We start from the raw sequence: 25,561 nt of genomic DNA, 5'->3' as shown, positions 1-25,561 counted from the left end.
TGATGACGTACTTCCGGTTTTTGCGAAAAAGGTCTATTACTGTCTTCTGGCTCCAGCATTTTTCTGCCTGTATCGCAGAAAAATGGCGACTGAATTGATTTCATTTTGCTGGAGCCGGAAGGAAAGCATTTTCCATGGGTGATGTCACATGTACAATTATTTCTGCTCCTAATTACTTAATTGGTAATTTGAGCTAATATCTAGTGAGCTGTAAATGTACATTCACTTGTCTTTTTTCTTTGAGCTGCTATGATGAGTGAATTTCTCCCTGTGAGATAAATAAAGTTGAATTCAATTGAATTTAAAGCTGTGCAGGGTAAACAACAGCTTTTTTGTTTTGGTATGTTTCTTCTCAGCTCCAAAACTGTTTTTTGCAAGATTTTCGTTTTATTCTTTTTCAAATCAAAGCTGTTTGTCTGCGTAGTTTTCTTGGACTGTTTGAACATTATCAGTGGGGCGTGATGCTTTTAGAGACAGACTGCTCTTGTGCTCCTTCTGGCACTGAACTCGAGTGCTGTGACACTAAGAGGGTTGCTTCCTAAAAGGACAACTTTGAATGAGCGAGAGGAAGAATCTGAGAGCTGCCTGCTGCTGACTGACCGACTGATCGATGCTGTTTCTGCGGGAAGAAAAAAAAAAGCAGTCAGCCTGAGAAACAAGAACCGTTTTATCCACTTTGAAGGAAAAAAAGAGCATTTTTATCAAGACATTTTTAATTGTATACATCCAATGAGATCATTTAAAAGTAGCAGGGCTCAGAAAGCGGAATTGATTTGTTATTTGCAGAGAAAAAAAGCATCCACTTCAGGCTTTAGAGTTAAAAAAATTGTACTTTGAATCTATAGTCAAGATGAACTTTCATTTTCATGTCTGCAGAAATATTCTTTAATTATACGTTGAATTAGTTTTAAAGCCATTTTCTCCTTTTATATATGTTCACACCAGCCTGTGATTTTCAGTAAGCAATAAAAAAAATTTAAAAAGTGGTGAATAGACCAGCTGAGTATTTTGGGTAACTTTAGACCAAAATGAGTTGACGTGCAATAGCGGGTTTCTGTCACCGACACTTTCACTTTCCAACATTGATAGCTCCTTAATGTTGGGCCTTTCCTTCCCCTCAAAACAGCTGGCACTAAGCTCTTTTAACCCTATGACCTTTAGAACAAGGCGGAGGATATAAAGGACAGACTCTAAATCAAGGAATCTGTAAAGACCCATTCCGATCATCTATTGATCTATTTTAAAAGCGTTCTGAGTGTTTTTTTTTCATTACGATTAGTTTTTTTAGCCTAAATCAACCCCCCCTTTCCCTCCCTGTTGTTGAGAGCTCTCTGTTTACAGTCTTACCTGCTAGCTTACAGCACCTCACACCCCCAACCCAACTTTAACAGGGCAGTAAAAATAGCGAGCAATACTGGAGCAATCCAGCCGTACAGTTTTGAGCCAGAAGCCACCTCAGACGAGGAAAACAAAGACGTACAGGGATCTACCCGTCTACAACTGGATGCATCAGAATGGAGCGGAGCAGGAAGCTTGTGGCCCACCCTGCGTATTTACTGGCTCTTTTTCAGACTGCTTTTTTCCTCTGCTCCTGATTCTCAAAGATTTGAACAAAGAAATATTAAGAAACGAAATTATGAGCTTAATTTTTTTGACACATGTCCTACATCATTAATAAAATGCCACAAGAACATGTTAAAAACAACAAAAACAAAACTTTCATCAGAGTGAGTCTTTAAAACTGAAAGTTTCTCAGAAGGTTTAATCTGTTTTAGAACAGAGACATAAAATGTTAATTCCTCTTTATTTATTATCTTGCACATTTGTTACTTAATGAAAAGTTGAAGAAAATGAGAAAATGAAAGAAAATGTGTCCTTCCTAGATTCTTTTAAATAAATGTAAAATGTTGAGTGTCACATCGAGGGCGTGTCATTGGTAGAGGTTGACAGCTGGACACTGAGAGGAGGTGTCAGTGGGGGGTTTAGCCAGCGAGCTATTGTAAAACCATCTTAAGACATCTGCTCTTCTCTTCTATTATTCAAACACACCCTCCCTCCTCTCTCCCATTAATCTCTAACCCAGTGTCTCCACGCTTTGTCATGCATCCTGCATCTTTTTCTCCCAACACCGCACATCTCTGGGACTTTGTGTCTTTGTTTGAGCTTGAAAAATATTTGTTTTGTCCAGGCTTCTGAAATCTCAAACCCTAAAGTTTTCAGAGCTCTGTCTCCCTCGTGTGGTGTTGGGCGAGCCACTCGTCCTCCAGCACCACACAGCGTCCGCTGGAGGGAAGAGAAACTTCTTCTTTTTCAGAGAACGTTTCAATTCTGCTGCCCACATTGTGCGTTTAGTCAGACACACCCATCGTGTCCACACACAGACACGCACACACACCACCGCCACTGTCACATCTGGAATCAATTGGTTGCAGCCTCTGTCATGAAATTCCTCTGGTACCTCCACGCACACACACACACACACACACGCTCCTAAAGTGTCCGGGGGAGACGAGCATTGTGGCCCGTTTCCTTTGCATCATTTTCAGTCTAGACCTGCTGTTTCAGCCGCAGCCAGATTACTGCTGCCCACACAACACGCACGCCTGCATTTCTTTCAGCGCGAACCGCAGCTCAATATTCAAAAGGTCTCAAGAATTTACAAAACATCATAATAATGGATTGATAAAGCGTAAAAACAGCTTTTCCACTAGCAGACAGCAGCAGCACTGCAGAAGCCAGGATGTCAATAAACCGGGATTAACCCAGAGATTAGATTAATTATTCAAAATGGATTAAACGTGAAGAAAAATCTGCTTTAGACCTGCAGATTAAATTCAGATGTGAATTAAAATGCATGAATTTTAGCTAATTTCACAACTTTCCATTAATTTATTGTTATTAATTTTTGCAAATGGTACCCAGAAACAATGCTTTCGAGGTTTATTTTGCACTTTCACTTTAATTTGAAACCTGTTTTCTCACTTTCAGCTCATTTGACAATGATGCAGAAATACAAAGCCCTTTCTGGGCCTAAAATGTTGTGATTTGTCAGGCTGAAGTTTTTCCTACTGCTGGAAAAACCTAGAAGATGCATGGAGGGAAAAATGTGGAAAACCTCCACAGACCTTCCCACAGCAAAGTATAATGTCCCAACCTCATGAACTCATTATCTCTACTGTAAAATACTTTAGATGCTTTGCAAATGAGTGGCACAAGGGAAGCAAAGAGTTTACACTGAGAGAAGTCCAGTGAAAAGATTCCAGGGTCTAGTCTGCTTTAAGTGTTGTGTCAGCAGAAGGCTGCCTCTGCAGATGTGCAGCTCTCTGTGCAGCAGAAGGTGGCAGTAAACTGGTAGCATGTGTTCTGACGGCTGACGCAAAGGTTTTTATTCAAATTTGAAACCATGATGGGTTTGGAATGTGACGAAACTCTATGTCAACTTCAGGTTGCTGTTCGCTGACAGAGCATTGATCTGGTTTCATTAAACTGTATTAACCAGAGAAATCCAATGCTGTGAAATCTCTTCTGCAGCAATAGGTCATGTGATCCCCTCACATCACATCCAGAGAGTTCAGTTGGAGGAGAACTTCCAGATGTTTGTCCCAAACAGTTCATATCTGAGTTTGTGTGGCTGATTTTAGGGTCTTCACAGAACGGAATGATAGAAATCCAAACATCAAAATTATCATTTTTTATGTGGCTTTTTATTTGTGCAAATCTTCTAAAGGCAGGAGGAAACCATGCTTGTAGGAAAATTTTGAAAAAGAATGACTTTACAAGGTCTGTTTACTATGATGGCATGTTTGGTGCCTCTATTTGTACCTTTTTTGGTTTTTGTGATCTCAATTCTTTTGTTCCAAGTACATTAACTTTTAGGGAACTTCTAGGTGACTTTTCTTCAATCTAGTCTAAATAAAATTAAAATAAATTAACCAGAGCCAAACTATAAATGACATAGACTGGTAGCTTAAAAGTTTCTTTCTGACATTTCTGCGTTTTGAGTTCAAAATTGACTTAAAAATATACATTTAGCTTTTAACTTAAAAAGCCAAGAACAATTTTCCTCTGTGCTTTTAAAGTTAAATTAACACTATTTTGTTAGTTTGTTTACTTTTGGTAGCAACAGCAGCCAAAAAATGAAAATAAAAAATTGAAATACATAATAAAATAATTTTATTTTAGGCTTAATCCTTATCCCAGGATGTCATTTTAAAAGAGTAAAGCGTCCCACTTTGTTGAGTTTTACACTTAAAAACCGGCCTCCTAGAAAAAATTCTTCAATTTGGAAAACTTCTTTAAATAAGCAAAATATTCAAGAAACCCCTGCTAGAGGTAGTAGGAACAATTTGCCAATGGGATAAGAAAACAGTCTTTTAGCAAGATTTTTTTTTTTATATATAATTGTAGTCACTATATTTTCTTAAAGAAAGTTAATTTTCCTTTTGAAAAACTTTCTGGATAAGATTATTTTTTGTTTAAGACAGAAAAAAGGACAATTTTTCTTGACACAAGGATCTTTTTTACTTTTTAAGATACAGATGTTGCAGTGATTATGTGTGCGAGTGCTCCAAATTGAGACATTTGACCTATAAAATTCTATATTTTGGTGTAAAAGTTACAATTTTTCATCTTCCTGACAAAAATAAGCTCTATATGAGTCCAAAAAAAATCATCGTTCAGACTCATATTTATCTTTTTTAGTAAGAACCCCCTCCAATAAAAAATGTTTTTTAACATGTTCTTGTTACATTTTTCTGAAGATGGGGGACACATATAAAGAAAATTATGACTAAAACTGTACGGCTGGATATCTCCAATATTGCTCGCCATTTTTGCTGCACCGGTAATGTTAGGTTGGGGTTTAAAGAGCTGTTTGGGAGGTGACTGGAAAGTTTTACTTGGAGTTGTTTGGTCATCTGCGTTGTGCACTTTTACCTGCGGTTTTCAGTAAAAACAGAAAGCTGGTGTCACCTTCAAGCCACAGGTCAGCTCACACAATAACTCGCCGGCGTCTTGACAGACGACTTTGTTAACTGGAGTCCCTGTCAGCCTCCCTGCATCTGTCCACACTTGTAGTGTCTGCCTATCACGTTTGTTTGCACAGTCAAGTTCGAGCAAGTTATTATCTGTTTCTCTAACAAAGAAAAGCATCTCCTTTTTGTGTCTGTCAGGCTTTCCCTGTGAGCCAGCAGTCATTTGTCTGAGAGTACAGATTTATTTTTTTAAGCGACTGAGCTGGGGGAGGGAGCACAAGTCCGATGAATGACTTTCTTTTAGACCATGGCCTCCTCCATCCCTCCCTTGTTTCCTCCCTCAAATTGCCATCTCTCTCTGCCCTTGCCTCCCTTCCCCTCACAGTGAGAATTCATCCGTACCTGTCTGAACAGGGAGAGCCGGGTTGCTTCAGGGCAGAAGAAGGAGAGAATAAAGAAAGAAGTTGGGTAACAAAGGAAAAAAAGAGGGAGTGTGTGAGGAACGTATTTAAAGAGAGCAGGCAGGAAAGGAGTGTGGTGTAAACGAGTTTATTGAGGTCTGGAGTCGTCAGATCTGCTTTTTCCCCCGGTCGCTTCTGGGCTGCTCCTAAACTTTCTGGAAGCTGGGGCTATTTCGGTCCTCCAGAGTTGGAGCGGTTTAGGATGGATGCCATCATGCTGCAAGAGAAACTGGTGGAGCGGCTCCTGTGCCCACGAGTGAGAACCGCCAGGCAGAAGGTAAAGAGTTTGATTTGGGGACAGAAATGTGTGCAGACTTAAAGAACTTTGGGAGCTTAAACAGAAATCCTAATTAATAAGTGGATTACCGCATGTGATTAGCATTAAAGTGAAGCTGTTTGGACTCTTCTGCAGGGTGAGAGTCGCTGCAAAATGCAGTTTTTTTTCTGCTTTCACTTTTTTATGAGCCTGAATGCTGTGTGTGTTTTTAACGTTCCCACTAGGGCGCTGTCAGAAAATCTCCCGACAAGTTATGACAACATGAGAGGACCCCTCGCTGTGTGTTTTGGGAATGAAAAAGAGCTTTTCAGGGCTGCTGAATGAGGCTTCTGTCTGTGTGTGAATGCTCTCCATGAGACTGGAGTGTGTGTGTTTGTGTGAGCACATGTCAGCGTGCAGCTCTGTGGGGCAAAGATGACACTCTGCTCGATGCAGGAGTGAAGGCTACTGTACCACATCTGAATGGGAGGCTGGTATCCTGTGGTCCCCTTTGTGTTTGTGAGGTTTAGTGGAAAGTCTGGGGTTCTGCTTGTTCTCAGCTGCACCCAGAGAGGAATGCTGTGCATGTGTTTGTCCATGCATGCTACACTTGTATTATCTAACCTTCACTTTCCCACATGCTTTTACCTAAAACAGGGGTCTCCAGCCTGCAGAGGCTCCTGTGACTCTCTTACCCTTCCACTGTTGCTCTCTGGTTAAAAAAAGAATTTAAAAAAGATTTCAATTTTAAAAGCAACTAGGAAGTAAAAAGTAGGTAAGTAGTAAAATTAAAAAAGTACACTAACTCAAACTTTATTCTAGTGATTTACAAACATTTGACAGTAGATTTTTATGTCCCACAGAGACTCAATCGGAGGTCAATAAGCACAACCAGAATTATTTCTAAAGGGCGCCCCATATTATTAGATTAATTTTCTATATTTGAACAAATTCAAGGATTTTCAGTGTGCCTCATGGTTAGAAAAATACGGTAAGGGTCACTTATTTAGCCCCGATTTATTTTTAGTTTGACAGATTTGTGAATTTCTGGCTGAGATGCACCACAAATGGTAAAATAAACAGTGTCTTTTAAAATCATTATTACTGCTGACATTACACTACCTCTTACTACATTTCCTGCAGTTGAGATGTGACCCAGCATGTCTTTTATTTTGAAAGGAAGTCATGTGAACGTCTGTCAAAAGTTATAAACTATTTGATACTTAAACAATATGCAATTTCCTCTATTCGTGTTTAAGTTTAACTTGTGCATTAAAAAATGTCATTTATTTTTATCATAATTGTAACAAGATACGAACTAATCAGTGTCTTATTTTTCTAAACGTGGAAGTAAGAATTTGTGGCTCCTACTGGGTTTTGGTCAGTAAGAAATCGACCTGGATGGCTCTTTAAGGGCTTAAGGTTGCAGACCCCTGACCTAAAGGATCAATAACAAGTGAAATGAGCCAAACATTGATTTCAAATACATTTCCATGTCATCTTAACTATTATTTTAGAATATCTTATCAAAAATGGTGCATTTAATCTCACATACATCCAAGAAGGCAGGTATAACTACATTTAGGCTGCCCATTTTTTCAAGATTTTTTACTGTTTCTTTTATGTTTTTATATCAATCAGCCGATTAACTTCTCTCACAAAAATGGATTGTTCCCAAAACTCATTTTCTTTTTGTTTTCTTCTGGAATTTGATGTTATCTTCACTTTAAACTTTATTTGCAAAACACTGCAATCAATTTATTGAAAAAAAACAAACCGAATGGAAATAATTGATTTGCATAAACTCTGTCAACTTTTCTACTGATTAGTTCTGTTTCTGGGTTTTTTAAGCCAATTTTCTTTCCTGAATATAAAACTTTGATGCATGGAGAAGGTCTGGATCTGTCGATATTTAATTTAACAAGACACAAGCTGCACATTAGTTTCAAGGACACTTAAGCACACGTTAACTGTTCGTCAGTTTTTATAATGGGAGTAAATGAAACATTCTGGCTCCTGATATTGACTTGATCTGCTAGTTTGTGCAACTTTTGCCAAAAAATCCCCACAACTTTCTGCCAAAATAAAGACACCTGAGAATAAAGGACAGCAGTGTGAAACCAGGCCCATATCATAAAAATCATTTTAAATAAATTAGTGGATATTTTTTTTAGGTCAAATGATTCAAAATCCGGAGTATAAACGCATACAAGTGATTCACCAATGAGTTGTATTTACCAAAGTCTGGAAACATTATTAACTTTTCATAACAAAACCTTTTAATTTAAAACTTTTTATGCTAAATATTGTTTGTCTTAAAAGGAGGTGGCTATTTATTTAAGTAAAGAAAAACATAATTTCTGAATAATTTAATTACATTCTTGCAATCTGTGTGTATATATATATATATATATATATATATATATATATATACACATATTTCTCTCTCAATTGACTCTTTCAATTGGCTTTATCTGTTTCCTTTGCAGTTGTGCGAAGCCTTGAATTATTATTGCAAGAAAAAGTTCTGATAATTGTTCCTTTGTGTCTTCTTTGTTTGTGCAGGAGAAACAGTATGTTGGTTTTGCAACTCTGCCCAATCAGGTTCACAGAAAGTCTGTGAAGAAGGGATTTGATTTCACGTTGATGGTGGCAGGTCAGTTCCTGTTTGATTGTGCCCTCTTGAAAAAAATCTCAAACTTTCTGCTGAAAGTTGCTGCACAGTTTCAACCTGAGTCATGGACGTCGTGATGTTCAGCTCTGGTTGTCTTGCAGAATTTGTCAAATAATTTTTGCCAATAAAGTTTTAAAACTTTGTTGTTCTGAAGGAGAGTCTGGGATGGGAAAGTCCACTCTGGTCAACAGCCTCTTTCTCACAGACCTCTACAAAGACAGGAAGTTACTGAATGCTGAGGGTGAGTCAGAAACTCCTTTATTATCTTCATCATGACATTGTCATCTGTTTCATCGTTTTGCTCTCAGATGAAGTATTTCTATTCAGGGAGTCTGTAGCTGCAAACTAATGTCAGATGTTTTTGTTTTTATAGTTGAGGGAGAGTTGTGTTAAAATCTTGTCATTCTCTGTTTTTGCTTGTGTGGACGCTTTGCAGAACGCATCAATCAGACCGTTGAGATCATCAAACACACGGTGGACATCGAGGAAAAAGGAGTGAAGCTCAAGCTGACCATAGTGGACACGCCGGGGTTCGGTGACGCCGTGAACAACAACGAGTGGTGAGCCTCAGCTGATCTCAGGAGAACCTTGATGAAGACGATGCTCATGTGTAATGCGGCTGATGTGTGTTTGTCAGCTGGAAGCCCATCACAGACTACATAGATCAGCAGTTCGAGCAGTATTTCCGGGACGAGAGTGGACTGAACAGGAAGAACATCCAAGACAACCGAGTCCACTGTTGTCTGTATTTCATTCCTCCTTTTGGACATGGGTAATCTGTCACATTTGCACATATTTATGAACATACAAGTATGGTAGAGTGAGGCATTTCCTGTCTGGAAGCAGAGTCAAAGGTCTGCAGAATTTCAGTGTTTTCCCGCTGCATGTGTGTCTGCAGGCTGCGTCCTGTTGATGTGGAGTTCATGAAGGCTCTTCATGAAAAGGTTAACATCATTCCTCTCATTGCAAAAGCTGACTGCCTCACTCCCAACGAGATAAAGAAGCTGAAAGACAGAGTGAGTCAGAAGCCTAAAACTAGCTAATTTCTTTCTGCAGACTATATACTGACCTCCTTGTGTGTTTGCGTGTGTTTGTGTGACTCTGCTTTCAGATAAGAGAGGAAATAGACAAATTTGGGATCAAAGTGTACCAGTTTCCCGAGTGCGACTCGGATGAGGATGAAGAGTTCAAACAGCTCGACAAAGAACTTAAGGTAAATTTAGACGAGTGAAGTTTGGGTAATTTATGCCGACTGGCTTTTCTGATAAAAAAAAAAAAACATCACTTCAAATGATTCCTTACATTTTCCTTACATTCTTAATTTGTACCTTATGAATAAGTTGATTGATTGATGAAACCAGAAATTATTGATAAAACTAGTGTCATTTTAGTTATTGAATGGGATTATACAAACTCACTTCTTCCCACTCCTTTTCAAGCAATAAATCAAGCTCTACTTGACTTTAGTTAATGACCACTATATTTATGTGACTTAAGTGTCCCTTTGTTTTGTTGTTTGTTTTTTTGTGTCTGCATTTCATCATTTCTGTAATGAGTTTGATAAATCTCTGTGAACTTTTTATTGTATTGACTACAATTAATGCTTAAATAGAAAAAAACATCAAGTCAAATAAAAAAACCTATTCCCCTTTTCATTACTCTTTTAGTCACATTTATGACACAAATGCACATACATAAAAAAACTGCACCTTTTTTAAACTGTTATCTAAAAAAATCAAACTTTTTTAAAAAGAATTTAAATTAAAAATTCACAAGACCAGTCATTTGATTGCATTCTACATGTTATTTGCAGGGCTAAATACATTAAAAAACATTTTATTTTAATAAAATGTGTTATTTTTTGTAAACAATTGCCTAGGAGTATTTTTTCCTATTTACAATTGTTCATAGCCTGAAAGATGTAGTTGATGCTGTTGTAAACTTTTTTTTTCTTTTATGTATACTGACAGGAAAAAAAACAATAATTCATTCATTTTTTTGTTTTACTTGTTTTGTTTTGTTTCTCTAATTTTGTATATTCGTTTTTTGGTCACTCTTAGTTGCTGCTAATCAAAATTAACAAATGAGTAAAGAAGTAAATACATAAATGTCAAATTCACTACAGAATAAAATTGCTCTTGGGCTCGACTTTAACCCTTTCAAAACCTTTCAACTGGCTTTGAATGATTTTGGTGTTTTACCTCTTCTTTTATTTATGGGAAATGTAAATACTCCTGAGTAATAAAACCTTACAAATAATTTTCAGATGTTAAATAAGGGGCCTGGAGTGTTGCTGCTAATTAAAGTTTTGGATTAGTCAAAAATTATACAACTTTCATTGAATGTTAACCAAGCAAAAATACTTCATCTGCACATCTTGGCTAAAAAGAAGGCTCTTTGACCTCCATTAAAACCACTTTTTTAAAATCTGGCTGTCATTAAAACCAGTCATGATGTAAAGACAGAAAAAGAACAAAACTATTTATTTAAACCAGGTCATTTTCTTGGTCTGAGGATGACATTTGCTCTGTTTTTCTTGCAGATTAATCACACATTTGCCCCCTAATTCAGAGGATTATTGAGCACGTTGTTCTCAGTTTTGAAGCCTTGCAGCTGAAAGAATAGAACATTGTTGTTGAGGCAGCTCATGTGTTGCATGTAGAAGCACATATTTTCTGTTTTACACAGCAAGAATTTGCCTGCTCTGCACTGAGGTGGAGCGATAAGATTCAAATGAATGTGGTTTTTATCCTTAAAGCCTCTGAAGAAATAAATTCAATCAGGAAAGCTACATGTCTAGATAATCCACAAAGTTCCTCACAAAGGGCCATTTCATGTGGTAGTAAGTGCTTATTCTGAAGGAAAAAAAACACTTCTTAAAAAGAGTGTAATGGCAGACATGGAGCAGTCTCAGTGGAAATTGTTTTCTGCAGTGCAAAAACAGGCTTCCAATAGATCAAAAATGCATAAAATTAAAAAATATTTCTTTAAAAAAGCTAATTAAAATCTGCCAAAGGGGAAGGAGAAATAATCTTACCAAGAAATCCTATTTTAAGAAAAAAATTCTATCTACTAAAACATGTTTTCGTAAACTAAGATTATTTTTGCTGTAAAAAAACTTTATTGATAAAGGTTTTTTTTCAAAATCGTTTTTCTTAAAATGAAATATTTGAGTGTGGAGCTCACTTTTTAGTGGTATCGTTGTGTAAAAAACAAATCTTCACATTTAGATAAAAGAATTATTTAAAACAAAAGGACTTGCAGGTGTAGCATAAAAAGGGTCTAATAATAAACTTCAAAAACTTTTTTACTTTAAAAAAAACTTCTCCAAGTAGTTTCTTAGCACCATATTTTACGAGATTACTGAAAGAAAAATGTTACTGATCAACATTTTAGTTGATCAGTAACATTTTTATTGTCAGTAATCATAGTTGTTGTCATCACACTTGCAAGAAGATTTTAACAAGTTTAAATAAATTCATTTGAAATATATTTTTAGAAACAAAAATAACTGAATGACAATGTCCACTTTTCATTTTTTGTATCTGATACTTCCTGAATGAAGACATATAGATGCTTAAAGGTCATAAATGGATGTGTTTTCGTTCCATCTCCTGAGAGATGATGGCTGTGCAGTCGCAGCATGAATTGCTCACCTCACCTGCACCACCTTTGCGCTTGTCTCAACATTTGCGGACATTCTTCTCTTGAGCTGCTCTGTGTCATTGAAAAAAACAACCTGCCCTATTGTGTGTGCAGGAGTGCACGCCATTCGCTGTGATTGGCAGCAACACGGTGGTGGAGGCACGAGGACAGAGGGTCAGAGGGAGACTGTACCCCTGGGGGATTGTTGAAGGTATGTGAACTGGTCTGAACACAAATGGCTTCCAGCATCAACAGCCTGGGATTTTACTGAACAAACAACTTTTTCTCCTCAGTGGAAAATCAGTCGCACTGTGACTTTGTAAAACTGAGAAACATGCTGATTCGTTCTCATATGCACGACCTCAAAGATGTGACCTGCGACGTGCACTATGAAAACTACAGAGCGCAGTGCATCCAGGAGATGACCAGGTCAGAGAGTGTGAGAGGAGAAGTGTGAGAACGAGAAGCTTTTTGTTTTCTAAACATCTTGGCTGCTTATGCTTGCAAAATGTCACTCAGAGAACGTCCTTCTCGTTTTTCCCCACGTCGTTTCTGCAGCAAACTGGCGCAAGACAACCGGATGGAGAGTCCCATCCCCATCCTGCCGCTGTCCACTCCAGACGTGGAAACTGAAAAGCTCATAAAAATGAAAGACGAGGAGGTATGGCGCATCGTCTTTCGCCGTCCTCAGTATTTTTATGCTGAGCTCCCATCATTAAACGCCTGGAATAAAAAACTGTAGCGCTGAGCAGAGAGTCAGAGTCCTACTGTTTTCTTTTAAGTGTCCAGAAAATATTACCTGTTTGGTATTTCAAAAAGGAGTCAAAGTGAACAGAATGCCAGGAAATATATGCAGGTTTGAACTTCACTTTAGTCATACCAGAACAGAGAAATCAGACTCAGGAAGAGTGATGCCCACTGCCAGGTTGAAAGAGTGTAAGAGTGAAGACACAGATGACATGATGGATCAAGGTAACTCTCACTAAAATGATGGAGAGAAAGATTTGTTTAAATTCGCCATTCATTCATTTATTTAAAATGAATGACGAACGACAGTAGAAATACTGACTATTTGTTGGGCAAGGTCAAAATTTTCAAAATGGGGCTCAAAGGTGTGAAGTTGGTACGACTCATGAGTAGATATTGACTTGTGATGATGTCTAAGTACAGAAGGAGAGAAATGAGCCTTTATGCATGAAGGATTGGCTCTGACCTTCTTATCTTAGGCTCATAAATGAGGTCAGGAAAGAATCTCCGTGTTTGCAGATGATGTTGTGATTGGTAAGGACAATGGGAAACAAGAGAAAAGAACAACCTGAACAATATTTAAGTGAAGGAGGGAAACTAAATCAACTTGCGGCCAAGACAAAGTTCATTTGTGACATAACATTGAACAGAAAAGGAGTAAAGGAAGTATTTGATCTTGGCTGTAAAAAGCAGTGGGAAATGTAAGTAAGTTTTATTTACGTTACGCCTTTCACAGATAAAATCACAAAGCGCTGAACAATAAAACAACACAACACAATAAAAACACAGAAACAATCAATTTAAAATTATGTAAAACAAAACTAAATAGAATAAAATAAACGTAGAATAGAGATAACAATAATACCAGTGAGCTAAAAGCATTTTTGAATGAAAGTGTCTTTAATCGACTTTCCAAAGAATCGACAGTGACATAACATGTTGGAAATAACTTGCAGAAACCTCGTTACTTATAGATGAAAGGCACTTCATCAAGTGGTAAATGGTGTGTATATATATATATATACATATATACACAAGAGGCAAGGTGGGGTTGGGCATCTTGCTGAAGACACTATGACACATGGGTGGGAATCGAACCTGCAATCTTCCGATCAGAGGTCAACCACCCTACCACTGCATCACGGCCGCCCCACGGTCTATTATTAAAGCGTTCCCAGTGTTATTTTAATGATGATTACCGGTATGTTGTTTGAAGGTAAAATCCCCCAGAAACTGTCATTTGACAGTTTCTGCAGATTTGCAGTAGTTCATTTGAAATTTTGTCTCCAAGTTGTGAGTAGGATCATTGGTGCGGAGCAACCCCCTTCCCCTCCCCGTTGCTGGGAGGGAGCTCAGAGCAGAGAATTTCCTATGTCATAAATGATCTATTTATCAAACAGCATCTTTTTTACTATTGAATTCAGATTCACAACGGTTTCAACAAAGAAATACTCATGAATGCAATTTTGAGCTTAATTCAACAGAAAAAAGCTACAAAGAAAATGTGAAAAACAACAAAAAAACACAATTTTCATCAGAATGGGTCTTTAGCAAGTTGATCCATATTTATTTCAAAGTAAAATGGCTCCACTTTTCAATAAAATAAACAAAAATAAATGGAGGTTTAAACATTTAGTCTAGAAAACTCAAGTGACTGTTAGGGTCTTTTGATTGACAGGTGACCATCAATCCTCATCTTTACGTAACTCGGCGTGGTTTAAGAATTGTCAAAGTTTTTTGTGTCACCTATTTGACCGTTGTTGTTTTACCGACTATTTATTGAATTTTAAGTAACTGTTGAAGACTTTCTATGTTGTGTGGTTTAGAGACTAACAAACAGACACTTTGGCTGTTGAACCAGTGATGCCCAATCCTGGTCCTCAAGATCTACCACCCTGTGTTGTTTTTCAGCTCTCCCTGCTGCTGATTACCTAGATGAGGTGTGTTGAGTCAATCAGAAGGGGAGACATCTGAGTCAGCTCATCAGCAGAAAGCAGTGCAGAGAGAACTGTACAGGGTGGTAGATGTCCTGGACCAGCATTGGAAATCCCTAGATTAGTTAGAAAAAAAATGTTAAATGAAGGCCTCAGATTGGATCCTCTGGGAAATAAATCCAGAGAACCAGGATAGATGGTGTAGACATGAGGAAAAAAATGGACTGGAGCTGCCAAATTGGATAAGAAAAAGGATTATAGATTTTTGAATATCCATGAAAACTGCATGAAGAAACAGCAAAAAGAGGAGTTAGGAAACGAAAGGTTTATTGACAGTTATAACTATATTGGTGTTTTCCTTTTAGATATGTTTATAGGAACTCACTGAAACCTGCTGTTATGGTATCATTTCCCTAAATGGTTCTGCTGTTGTAGTTCAACGTCCACAACCTTTATGTGTATCTGCAGCTGAAGAGGATGCAGGAGATGCTGAACAAGATGCAGCAGCAGATGCACGAAAAGGACCAGTGATTTCCCCCTGGGGCAGAGCTGCTCTGCGGGGCCACCTGCTGTCCGTCCCATGAACAACAGTGAAGTCCTCAGATTTGGTTTTAAAGTGTCTTTGAAATTGCTGAGTCCATTACTCTTCAGTTTGGTGCTTTGGTTTGTCTGTTTATCTGGAGATTCTTCTCTTAGCTTCTCATGTTTAGGCCCTCGCTGTGACCCCGGCATAAATAATATGAAAGCCTAATTTAAGTACGTGCTCAGTGTATCTAATTTTATAAAGCATTGCTAAACCCTTGGGGTATAAAATCAGGATTTGTGCTGCGATATGTTTTGTATGGAAATATTTTGTGATTTGTTGTTGATGGATGTTGTTTTGTAATATGCAACTCTGGGCGTATGAGCGAATGCTAGCAAATGTCCTTTGAACTTGAGGTGTCCGTCCAGTTTCCATTTGCCTTCATGACTGTAAACTTCTTTTTATCAAAGTCCAATTTTCCTTTTCTTTCTTTTCCTTTTTTTTAATATTCAGTGTTTTTACAGAAACAACCAGGCAAACCAGCACCTCCCAGCATTTTAATGAGCTGGCTGAGTTGAGAAATGCACTTATTGCCAGTGGCTTACTGTAGGTGCAGACCTTCAAGAGTCTGTGGAGAACAGGGTGCATGTGCAAGCATGCTGCCATTACTCACATCTGCTGATCGCTGTGGGCCTATTTTTACTGTTTTATAGCAGAGTCCCTGTGCTTGTACAAAATGCATCTTGACGTGCTGTTTGCTTCAACGCCACTAACGAGGAGCTGATATTTTATCTGACATATCAAGAGAGAGCGCTCTTTGGGGGTGTTTGTGCATATCCTCATGATTTGTTTGTACTTTGCTTGAAGGCTCAGTTTGTGTGGCCTGTCTGCAAAGGTGTGACAAATAAACTCCTTGTCTTGTCGCTTCGGCTTTGTCACTGCAATCGTATCGAACATCTGTCACTCCCACATGGCAGAAATGTAGCTGCAGGATCTGCAGCTGGAGCTGCTGCATGGACACAATCTGCTGACTCACATTTATCTCCTGCAGCCAGTTTTCCTCTCGGATGCATAGGATTCTGTCTGTCAGAATAAAAATAAAACAGACATTCTTTGTTTTTTATAAAAAAGGCTAAATTTTGCAGAACAGTAAAAATAAATAGGCGTGTATCTATGTTTATCATGCTGAAAAACAAAAAACAAACAGTTTTACAAATGATGAGATTAATCGGACTCTGCAAAGTACCTCATTTATTTTATTTTTATTGAACCTTTATCCATCCAGGCAGGATAGTTTAAGAATTTATTTATTTCAGCTGTGGTCTGGCAGAGAAAGCCATAATTTGTAAATTAACTAAACTGTAATCACATACTTTTTTTTTCTTAAACAACACCTAAAACTTCCAGATCTTTGCCAGTTCTGCCTGCTGAGATAATTGATGCAACTTGTCTCCAAAAACTGAATCTTAAAAAGTAAAAAGATCTTATCAGTAAAGTTTTTGAATAGTAAAATGACTTCATATTAAGACAATTTGTGTTAAGAATTTTTTTCTTAAAATAAGAATCCTTGTTAGACCATCTTTTTATCCCCTTGGTTGATTTTTTTTTGCATAATTAACTAATTTTATTATAATAAGAATTTTTATGTATTTCTAGAAAGCCTGTTTTTGCAATGATCTGATGTATCATTGTTTTTTTTTAAATCAATAGTTCTGAAATTGGAATTGTGTGCGTGTTTTCAAACCAGAAATCAAACCATAACTTTTCGATCTCTGATTGGTCTCAAAACATCTCTTTAAAAAATGTTTTTGAGTATTTAAAACCTTCAAAACAAAGAGCTACTGATATCCCTACGTGGCGGTGTGCGTCAATAAGCAGATATGTTTGTGTGTGCTCATAACTTGACAGCAACGTTTATCAGTAAAAGCCAGCTGGCAGTAAAACACTCTTCCTCTCCACACTCTAAGACGCATAGAGGACTTGCAGAGAAAACAGTAAGTCACTTCTTTCATACTTTATGTCAACATAGCTAGAGTTAAACAATTATTAGAAATGTGAAGTATGATTTATCTCTTAATTTTTTAAATATGAAAGATGTTTGTTTGATCTTAACCAGCTCAGATGGACTAATGTGTAACATAATTTAGCCTACAAGCAAAAATGTTGCAAACAAATTTTCTTTCCAGACACTGACAGCATCCAATTTTGCTTTAAAAAATGTTTTCATGACCATTTTCTTCATCTGCTTCAAAGGACTAATTTGTATTTATTTTGACAGGGTTTTGCAGTTTGAAAGCAGGGTTTATACCCTTTTAAAGTCAAATCCTCTTGCATTTTTGGTTCAGATGCTTTAATAAAAAATATGTTTTTGATATATAATATTTTATTTCCAAGTTTGTACATTGAAAATAGAAGAAAGATTTTAGGATACACCCTTAACCGGATATCTTCCATATTTGCAGCAAAGATTATTCCTTATCTCCTCTTTTTGTTTCCCTTTTTTTCAAGGGAAAAATTATTCTGCTACAGGATTCATTCCTACATAAATCAATTTGTTATAAGTTCAGCAACTTTCTTTTCCTGCTTAATAAAAAACTGCTAATGATCGAAAATACCTGTATAGTCCAGATTTTAGGTTTTCCTGTCTTAGATAAGATCACATTGTTTATGCGTAAAGCTTGGCGATAAAAAAATCTTTTTCTATAAACTTAGATGATAACACATCTAAGTTTTTCTCTGACCACAGATCTACTCACAGCTAATCTGAGTTGTTTTTCCTCAGTTTGGTAACCATGGCCAGATTTCTGCTCCTATATTCCCTCCTCCTGTTTGGAGGTCAGAGGTCATCAGCATGTCCAGAGCCCTGCTCTTGTCGTGGTGGTCGGGTGGACTGCAGCAGCAGGTCTCTCACCTCGTCCTCCATGCCCACCAGCTTCCCTGCAGGAGCCACAGAGTTGCTTCTCCACGACAACCTGATCACCACCCTCCCCAACGGGCTCCTGGATGGCCTGAGCTCCCTTCACTCCGTTTCCCTTCAGGGTAACCCCTGGCTGTGCGACTGCGGCGTCCTCTACTTACGGGCCTGGCTGCGGCGTCACAGCGCTGACCTCATGGCACACGTGGGGGTGAACTGCAGCTCCCCCCCCAGCCTGAAAGGGAGGCTTGTGGCATATTTAACGGAGGAGGAGGTGCTGGACTCGTGTCAGTACTGGTACTGCAACCTGGCCTTCGCCTCCTTCATCTGTCTGTTTGTGTTCGTGGCGGCACAAGCAGCTCTGCTGGTAGCTCTCATCATTTTCCTCAAAAGGTTTGAGAGGCTGTCCAAAGAGGCCAGACGGACCACCGAGGAGATCTTGGCAGTCGGAGAAAGCCCAAGAGAGAACGAATATGAGCATTTGAAGGACAGTAGCATCTGAAACATACCCTTTTACCTAAGGCTTTCATGATTTTTTAACGTTAATTTGGCTCTTAAACATTGTAAATAAATCTTTTGCAACATATTGACACTTTTTATACTAAACAAAACAGCGTAACCTACCTTTACTATATAATTTCTACCTATGTATTACTTAAAACTTACAGTAACTGCAAATATACAAAGATCAAACAAGTTTTTTTTTAGTTAATAAACACTTTATTTCTGTTCACTTTCTTATTTTAAAAACCTATTTTCAACATTGTCATTTAATCATTGTTTTGTATTGTGTCAACGCAAAGCAGCAAAAACAAGAACATTGTCCTTTTTTCACACAGCTATTCATCAAACGTAAACATTTTCCCACTTTATGCACATTTATTATCATAGATTCAATGAAATCAATCTATTGTTTAAAAAAAAAGTCCAGTGAAGTCATTTACATGATCACCCATTTTGAAAAACGTGTTTTTTTGTTGTTGATACAGAATAAAAAATAAATCAGTCAATAGGCTCAACGGATTTACACAAGTTACTCAAAGCACAGGCAGAATGTACGATTTTATCCAAGGTAATGGCACCGCATGATGCATCTGTATAAGTGAGTGCGGTTTCTACAGGGCCATTAAGAATAGTGTATTTCTGTTGAACCATTCCAGTAAGTCTTTCCACATGCATGCATACTGAAGCCATCTTTTGGGTTTCTTTAGTTGTTGCCAAATCTTTCCTACTCAGCTGAATTTGTTCTTCTGTGAAAGCAGGAAGCTCCAACTGGACTCCATGGACCACAACCGACTCGTGAATGTTAAAGCCTCTCTCAGCGAACACGATATCGCCAGGCAGCATGTTTTGAAGGAAACCAGTGTTTTCCATTAGGTGACGGTCACTAACGCCGCCACCCCAGCCCTTTGATTTAACCCTTGTGCTATCTTAGATGACCCCACCCTTACATTGATGTGTTCTCCCTACCATGACAAAGGTGGATAAAGGTGGAAAGATTTCATGTAATCCATGGACACCAGTGAAGATCACAAATCATTGAAGAAAAAAGGTTCAGAGCACTGTCTAGTGGGTCTAGATGACCCAACTCCCAATGTTAAAGTGCCTAGGATAGCACAAGGGATAAAGGTGATGACACTGTGTGGCGCTACTCCGACGAGATATTTCACTGTATTTCTTAAAGTGTTCGCTGAGCGTGTCTGTGCTGTGGCCTCCTGGTCACTCGATTGCTCAAGCGGCACTTCAAAACAGTCAGTGATCGCAGCACATTTTGGATAGGTTGTCATGAAAGTCATGGGCAAAGTCTTCCTCAGCGCCTCTCTATGTGGCCAGACAACAGCAGTGGGAACCAGAGTTAAGTACAATAAATCGACTATGTGCCTGAATGTTCTTGAAATTGTAGATGCATCTACACCAAACCTGTGGGCCAAATCCTGATTTGTCAAATTAAGCCGCATTTTCATGAGTGTTAGCACTAGTTGCTGAAACTTTGACAGTTTCTCTACTTTGATTTGAGAGTGAATCACCCAAATAATTGTGTTCAGTGTTTTAAAATTTGGCAATCCCGTATAAAACCTAACTATATTGTCATCCGTCTCAAAAGACTTTTCTGTAATAGATAATGCATCTACTTGACCTTTCAGCATGCTCACTTCAAGTCTGAGGGCGTTGCATTCCATTGCATAGTCAGGTTGCTGATTGCAACTGTCAGATGTAGGTGCTCAACCACTGGATTTTGGTCTTGAGCATCGGACACAGCGTCTGTTGTTGCAGAATTGACTGGGTGAATGCTTTGAAGTTCAAGCAGAGCAGCTGCAACATCCGTCCTCTTCTCTTGTTCTTGTCGCTTGCTCCTTATTAGTTCTCGTCTCCGCTCAAAGTTTGCAAGCTCGGCAAGATGTTTTCTCTTTTCCAGAGATGGGGCATGCTTGAACACTGATGGAATATAATCGGGGGAAAACTGGTTTTTGCTCTGTTTACCTGAAGAAACAGAAAAGAAGGAAAAAGATGTTGAGGAAATGTTTGTAAGGGGTATACTTGTTTCGCCTGTGGAATGAGCGGTAGCCAGAGTGAAAGTGTTTATATTCCTTTTTTGTCATATTTGGGACACTGCAGATTCCACATGGTACATTTGCAGATTTGTGCCATTAACCTCAACAAATATATTAAAGTATATTCGGTCGCTTTTTTCTAATAATGGTCTGAGTCGGTCTGAGTCATTAACTGTAAATGAGAAACTATGAAACGGACCAATCGGATGCCTCAACATAATCTTTGAACGTCAAACGGTCGAATTGTTTGATTGACGGATTTTGTGTACCCAGCTTTTAAGTGGTAGGGGCGTGGACTTCCAACAAGCTCACTCCTGATTGGTGAAAGTGGTTGTCATAGAAGTGTTGACTCAGACCCACTTGGACCAATCACTGCTTACTGACACTTTTTTTTTTTTTTTTTTTTTTTTTTTTTTTTTTTTTTTTTTTTTTTTTTTTTTTTTTTTTTTTTTTTAACTTGTCCTGTCCAACAGCTGGGCAGACAGACGAGAGCTGAGGGCCTCTTGTGTTGGACATATTTTGCTTTAACAAGAGGGGTTATTAATCTTCTGACAAACCAAAGGTATGTCTGAATAAACCCCTTTTGTAATTGAGGCCAAACTTTATTAATTTCAATCATGTCTGAAAATCTTTGGTGTTGGACCGGACGGAAAAGGAAAGAGGGGAAGAAGAGAGAGGGACGCTAGAGAGAGGGGGGGTAGGGGGTGATAATAGGAGTGGAAGGGGGATAAGACCATGAAGCAGCATACAGCAACAAGTTTACTGGTTGTTAATCATTATGGTAAGGTTCAAATGCAGTACAAAAAGGGCGGGGCCCGTCCACACACACACTCAAATGTTATAAACACACCTGCTAGCTGCAAAAATGTCCACCTGTCGGCATGTACACAAAACAGATAGTGTTCACACACGCATACTTATGCCTTAAAACCAACTAGTGTGAAACATTTCAGTCATTCAGTCATGCAAGCTATTAGTGCAAAGGTGAGCTAACACCAGTGCTCAGGTGAGGTTTTATGTTCTTCTAAAATGGATGGTGGAACGTGAAAAGAAGGAGGGAGAGTGCCCAGCCATCCCCACCCCAAGACCCCCACCGCAGCAGCAGCGGCAGCCGGAATCCCCCCAACGCCACACGGGAACCGGCAGGGAACAACCGCCGCCCGGGCGACCAAGCCCGCCACCCAGGCCAGGGCCAGCAGGGCCGCCGCAAGGCCCCCAGAGCCAGAGGCCAGGGAAGCACGGAGGGAAAGAGAGCGCCGCCCCAGCCCAACCAGGAGAGCAGCCCCCCCGCCGCGCCGGGAGAACCCAACGCAGAGCCCCACCGGAGAAGGACGCCCACAGCCCCAAACGAGCACCCCACCACCACCCAGGAGTTCCGGGCATCCCCCCGCCCCAACCCCAGGTACGAGCCAGGACCCCCCAAGGGAGACCCGCTCCGCACTCCAGGCAGCCATCCGCCCGGCCCACGGTTGGTCCAGGGAGGAGCGAGGCAGGGGGCCCGCCGCCCCCGCCCAGGAGGGGGGAACCCCGGGGAAAAAAAGAGGGCCCACAAGGGGTGTTATAAATATGGCCCGACCAGGCTCGGCCACAGTTGGAAATTTGGCGGGGCCCAGCACTCAGGAGCAAGGACCAGAACCCACCCCCCAGGGACCAGACACCCCCGGCTCAGATGTAATGTGAACTCCCCCACCGCGCGGAGAGAGCACCGCCGGGCCCAGGAAGCCGGCACCCCGGGGACACGGCCGCCGTTGCAAAGGGGCCCGCACCCCCCACCAGGGAAGAGGCAGGGGACAGATGGACCCAGGTCCCACCTTCCTTGCAAAATGTGTGTGCGTGTATGTGTGTTTGAGATGGTGTGTGTGTGCATGTGTGTGTGTTTATGTTGGGATGTATATATTGAGGGGGGAGGAGTGTGTGTACTAAGGGGGGTGCAGTTAAAATTGGCGGGTAGGGCGCTAAGGGGACATCTCCTGATTACTCACAGTGACGTCCCCTCACCCTCCCCACCAAGGGGCCCTAAATGTCTAAGGTGCGGTTAAAATTGGCGGGTAGGGTGCTAGGAGGACATCCGCTGCTTGCTGGCAGTGATGTCCAAGCACGCCCCCTACCAAGGGCCCTACATGTCTAAGGTGCAAGTAAAACCGAAAGAGGGGGGGCCCACTCCATACGGCAACCATAGGAGGGGGGCCACTGCCTAGTAAACCCCCCCCCCAAGGCTCATCGCAGGCTAAGCCCCCCACCCCCTCACCCTATTATGAGGTTATATGAGGAAGGGGGTAAGTTGGGGACAACTGATAGACTGTCCCCCGGTGGTCAAACAGCTGTCCCCCGCCCCCCCCCCCAGCAAGGGGGCCAGGCCCACCCAGCCCAGGGGCCCCACCCCCGGAGGCGCCGACACCCCAGGCCCAGCACCACCCCCCCCACACAGAGAGAGAGGAGCCAGAAAGCGCCGGCCCCCCCCGGAGCAAGCCCAGGCCCCCACCCCCAAACGCCGGCCCTAGAAGAGCTCTGGTCAGGCCTCGACGGGACCAAGGCAGCCAACCGGCCGGGGAAACCGCCGATGGCCTCAGCCGAGACCCCGACCCGTCAACCCCCCCTGCCCCGTACCAATAGTGGACCCCCCCCCCCTCCCCCAGAATGCCCCCCCACAGGTCAGGGCCGACAAGACCCCCCACCCCACCCCCCCCAAGACCCCGCAGCCGAAGCGGAGGACACCCAGAGCGACCGGGGGCCCCAAGAGGGTTGTCCCGTCCCGCCCCAGAGCCAGGGAAGGGCCGATCCCAGCCCCAGGCGTAGATGGGAAGCCCATCCAGCGCCGCTGCCCCCCCCCCCCCCCCCGAGCAGCGCCCCCCGCCAACCCCCCCCAGCACAGGCAAAGGGACCACCCCCCCAAGCCAGGCCAGACCACCACCCCACCCCCCCACCACGCACCCCCACACCCAAGCCCAAAGGACCACGCAGCGCCCCAGCCCGCCCCACCCAGGCGCCGGACCCGATCCCCCGACCAACGGAGCCCCCAACAACCCCCGCCAGGCACCGGAGGCCCCGACCCCCACCCCGGCCCACGGCAGAAGGGCAAGGAGCAGCGACGACCAGGCCCCCCCCACCCCCTAAGTCACGGAGTTAGCTATGGGAGACCAGAGAGACCGAATTCTTTCGAAGTTACTTGAACTTTGGGCTGACATTTTTTCCAAGCTGATATGATCAAGCAGCAGATTTATGTGTTGACTTATATTTATATTTTTTTTGCTTTTCCAATTTATTAAAATAGTTTTTTTAGCAATGCAAAGAGTTATGAAAATGATAGAGCCTAATCCTCCTTCTACATCGATGGCACTCATGTCACCAAGCACACAAAGTGACGGTGAAGCTGTGATTGAAACCTTAAGCCAGACTGATAGATCGGCACATACCTGCCGCCAGAGAGCCTGGACAGGCGTGCAGAACCATAGTGCATGCATGTAATTGTCGGGTAGATTACTGTCACAGTGCTGACAAATGTCTGAGTTACTGAGACCCATCTTGAACATCCTCTGTCCAGTGTAGTAAATTCTGTGAAGAGTTTTGAAATGGATTAGCTGCAGATTTGGACTTTTTGTCATTTTAAAGGTGTTTAGACAAAGTTCTGACCAAAAACTTTCATCTGTGCTGATGCTCAAATCCGCATCCCATTTTGTTGTCGGAAGTGAAATATTGTTATCTAAATTGCATACTTATGCTTACTGACAATTTCTGGCTCCAACATGGCAACATCTATATTGCAAAAGAATGGAGAATGAATTGACTTCATTTGGTTGAAGCTGGAAGTACACCATTTTTTTATGGGTAACGTCACATTTACTCGGGCCAGTTCTCACAGGTTGTGTTTGAATTCATTCACTACTCACCACTTATTGCACTACAGGAATACAGAGCTTTTGACCTTTTTTTTTTTTAAGAGCTGTCCAAATGTATCCAAAACCCAGTACAGTAATCTAGAATTTCCCAGAAGTCTCTGAGAAAAACTATCAAGCATTGCTGCTCACTAAATTTAATACAGAAAGATAATTGAAAGATTTTTAATGAGATAAAAAGTTATTAATTGTATTGGAACGACACATCCGGGACACAGTCGGGACATCACTGTGGTGGGACCACAATAGTCAGGCTGATCAATAATTGGCTTCATATAAAGAGCTGTCCATACTCCATGCACAGCACGACCCCGGAAAGTCTCAAGAAGAAATTAACAGGAAAATATCCACAAATCCATATTCAGCAATAAACCCAATTACTCAAGCACAGGATAAACAGCCCAAACAGCATGGATGTGACTTATGCTTCCAGCTCTCTCACTCAAGGTTTTCACACCAAGACTGCCCACTTCTCATGAATCTTGGGGGCTGAAGGCGGGGCTAACCCCCAGGTCGCTACAGTTATTTTTATAAGTCAGTTTATAACTTGAATAACTTGCCCGTCAGAAAAATATGAAAAGGTTAGGATTAATACGATTTTTTTTTTTAAATGAATCACTTTTGAGACAAATAAAATGTGCGACTGTAGACCCACCTGACACAAAATGTTCACTGCAGAGTCTGCTGGCATCTGTGGACTGCCACCCTGCCCGTTTGACTGCCGCAATCCATCGTTGTTTTCTGTCTTTATCCCGCGGAAATCGGTAAAACGACAGGCGTGAATCTGGAGTTTTTCTGTTGTGGCAGCCAACAGCAACGCATGTATGTACCATGGTGAGATCTGGTGGCTATTTCAGTTACACCAAGTCGCCGATTTTTCCTGGCGAATGGATCAAAACAAAAACATGTGTTTGACTCTCAAAATGGCGCGTGCGACGTAACTACAATGATTCCGGACCGGAACCCTTTTAGGGTAACTTACGTTGCTG

The 25,561-nt window shown here is 40.9% G+C and overlaps 2 protein-coding genes and 1 long non-coding RNA gene across 11 annotated transcripts in view; 2 read left to right on the top strand and 1 right to left on the bottom strand.

Annotated features, from left to right (window-relative positions):
* The window catches only part of sept5 (septin 5), a 28,616-nt gene extending 12,480 nt beyond the window's left edge, over window positions 1-16,136 (top strand). For 4 of the 9 annotated variants that reach the window (XM_023958277.1, XM_023958272.1, XM_023958279.1 and 1 more), the window contains 9 exons: window positions 8,256-8,346; window positions 8,519-8,605; window positions 8,801-8,924; window positions 9,002-9,136; window positions 9,263-9,380; window positions 9,476-9,577; window positions 12,124-12,220; window positions 12,303-12,462; window positions 12,568-12,765. In XM_023958277.1, coding sequence (XP_023814045.1) covers window positions 8,256-8,346; window positions 8,519-8,605; window positions 8,801-8,924; window positions 9,002-9,136; window positions 9,263-9,380; window positions 9,476-9,577; window positions 12,124-12,220; window positions 12,303-12,462; window positions 12,568-12,751 — 1,098 coding nt within the window. In that variant the 3' untranslated portion in view covers window positions 12,752-12,765. Of the gene's footprint in view, window positions 1-5,338; window positions 5,712-8,255; window positions 8,347-8,518; window positions 8,606-8,800; window positions 8,925-9,001; window positions 9,137-9,262; window positions 9,381-9,475; window positions 9,578-12,123; window positions 12,221-12,302; window positions 12,463-12,567; window positions 12,766-15,158 lie in introns of those variants that run through there. The other 5 variants (XM_023958280.1, XM_023958273.1, XM_023958276.1 and 2 more) reach the window with 5 other exon arrangements.
* A 797-nt stretch (window positions 16,137-16,933) lies between these two features.
* On the top strand, window positions 16,934-19,137 carry gp1bb (glycoprotein Ib platelet beta subunit). Its single transcript, XM_023958281.1, has 2 exons — window positions 16,934-17,207; window positions 17,996-19,137. The coding sequence occupies exon 2, from the start codon at window positions 18,006-18,008 to the stop codon at window positions 18,627-18,629; it is 624 nt and encodes a 207-aa protein (XP_023814049.1). The 5' UTR covers window positions 16,934-17,207; window positions 17,996-18,005; the 3' UTR covers window positions 18,630-19,137.
* LOC111947878 lies at window positions 18,836-25,510 on the bottom strand. Its single transcript, XR_002873832.1, has 2 exons — window positions 25,228-25,510; window positions 18,836-20,608 (listed from the first exon to the last, which is right to left on the bottom strand). It is a non-coding gene; the product is annotated as an uncharacterized LOC111947878 (long non-coding RNA).
* Between the last annotated feature and the right edge of the window lie 51 nt (window positions 25,511-25,561).

This window comes from Oryzias latipes, chromosome 9, assembly GCF_002234675.1.
Source record: "Oryzias latipes chromosome 9, ASM223467v1".
NCBI lineage: Eukaryota > Metazoa > Chordata > Actinopteri > Beloniformes > Adrianichthyidae > Oryzias > Oryzias latipes.
Note: the sequence above shows the minus strand (reverse complement) of the source record. Positions and strands in the feature narration are given on the sequence as shown.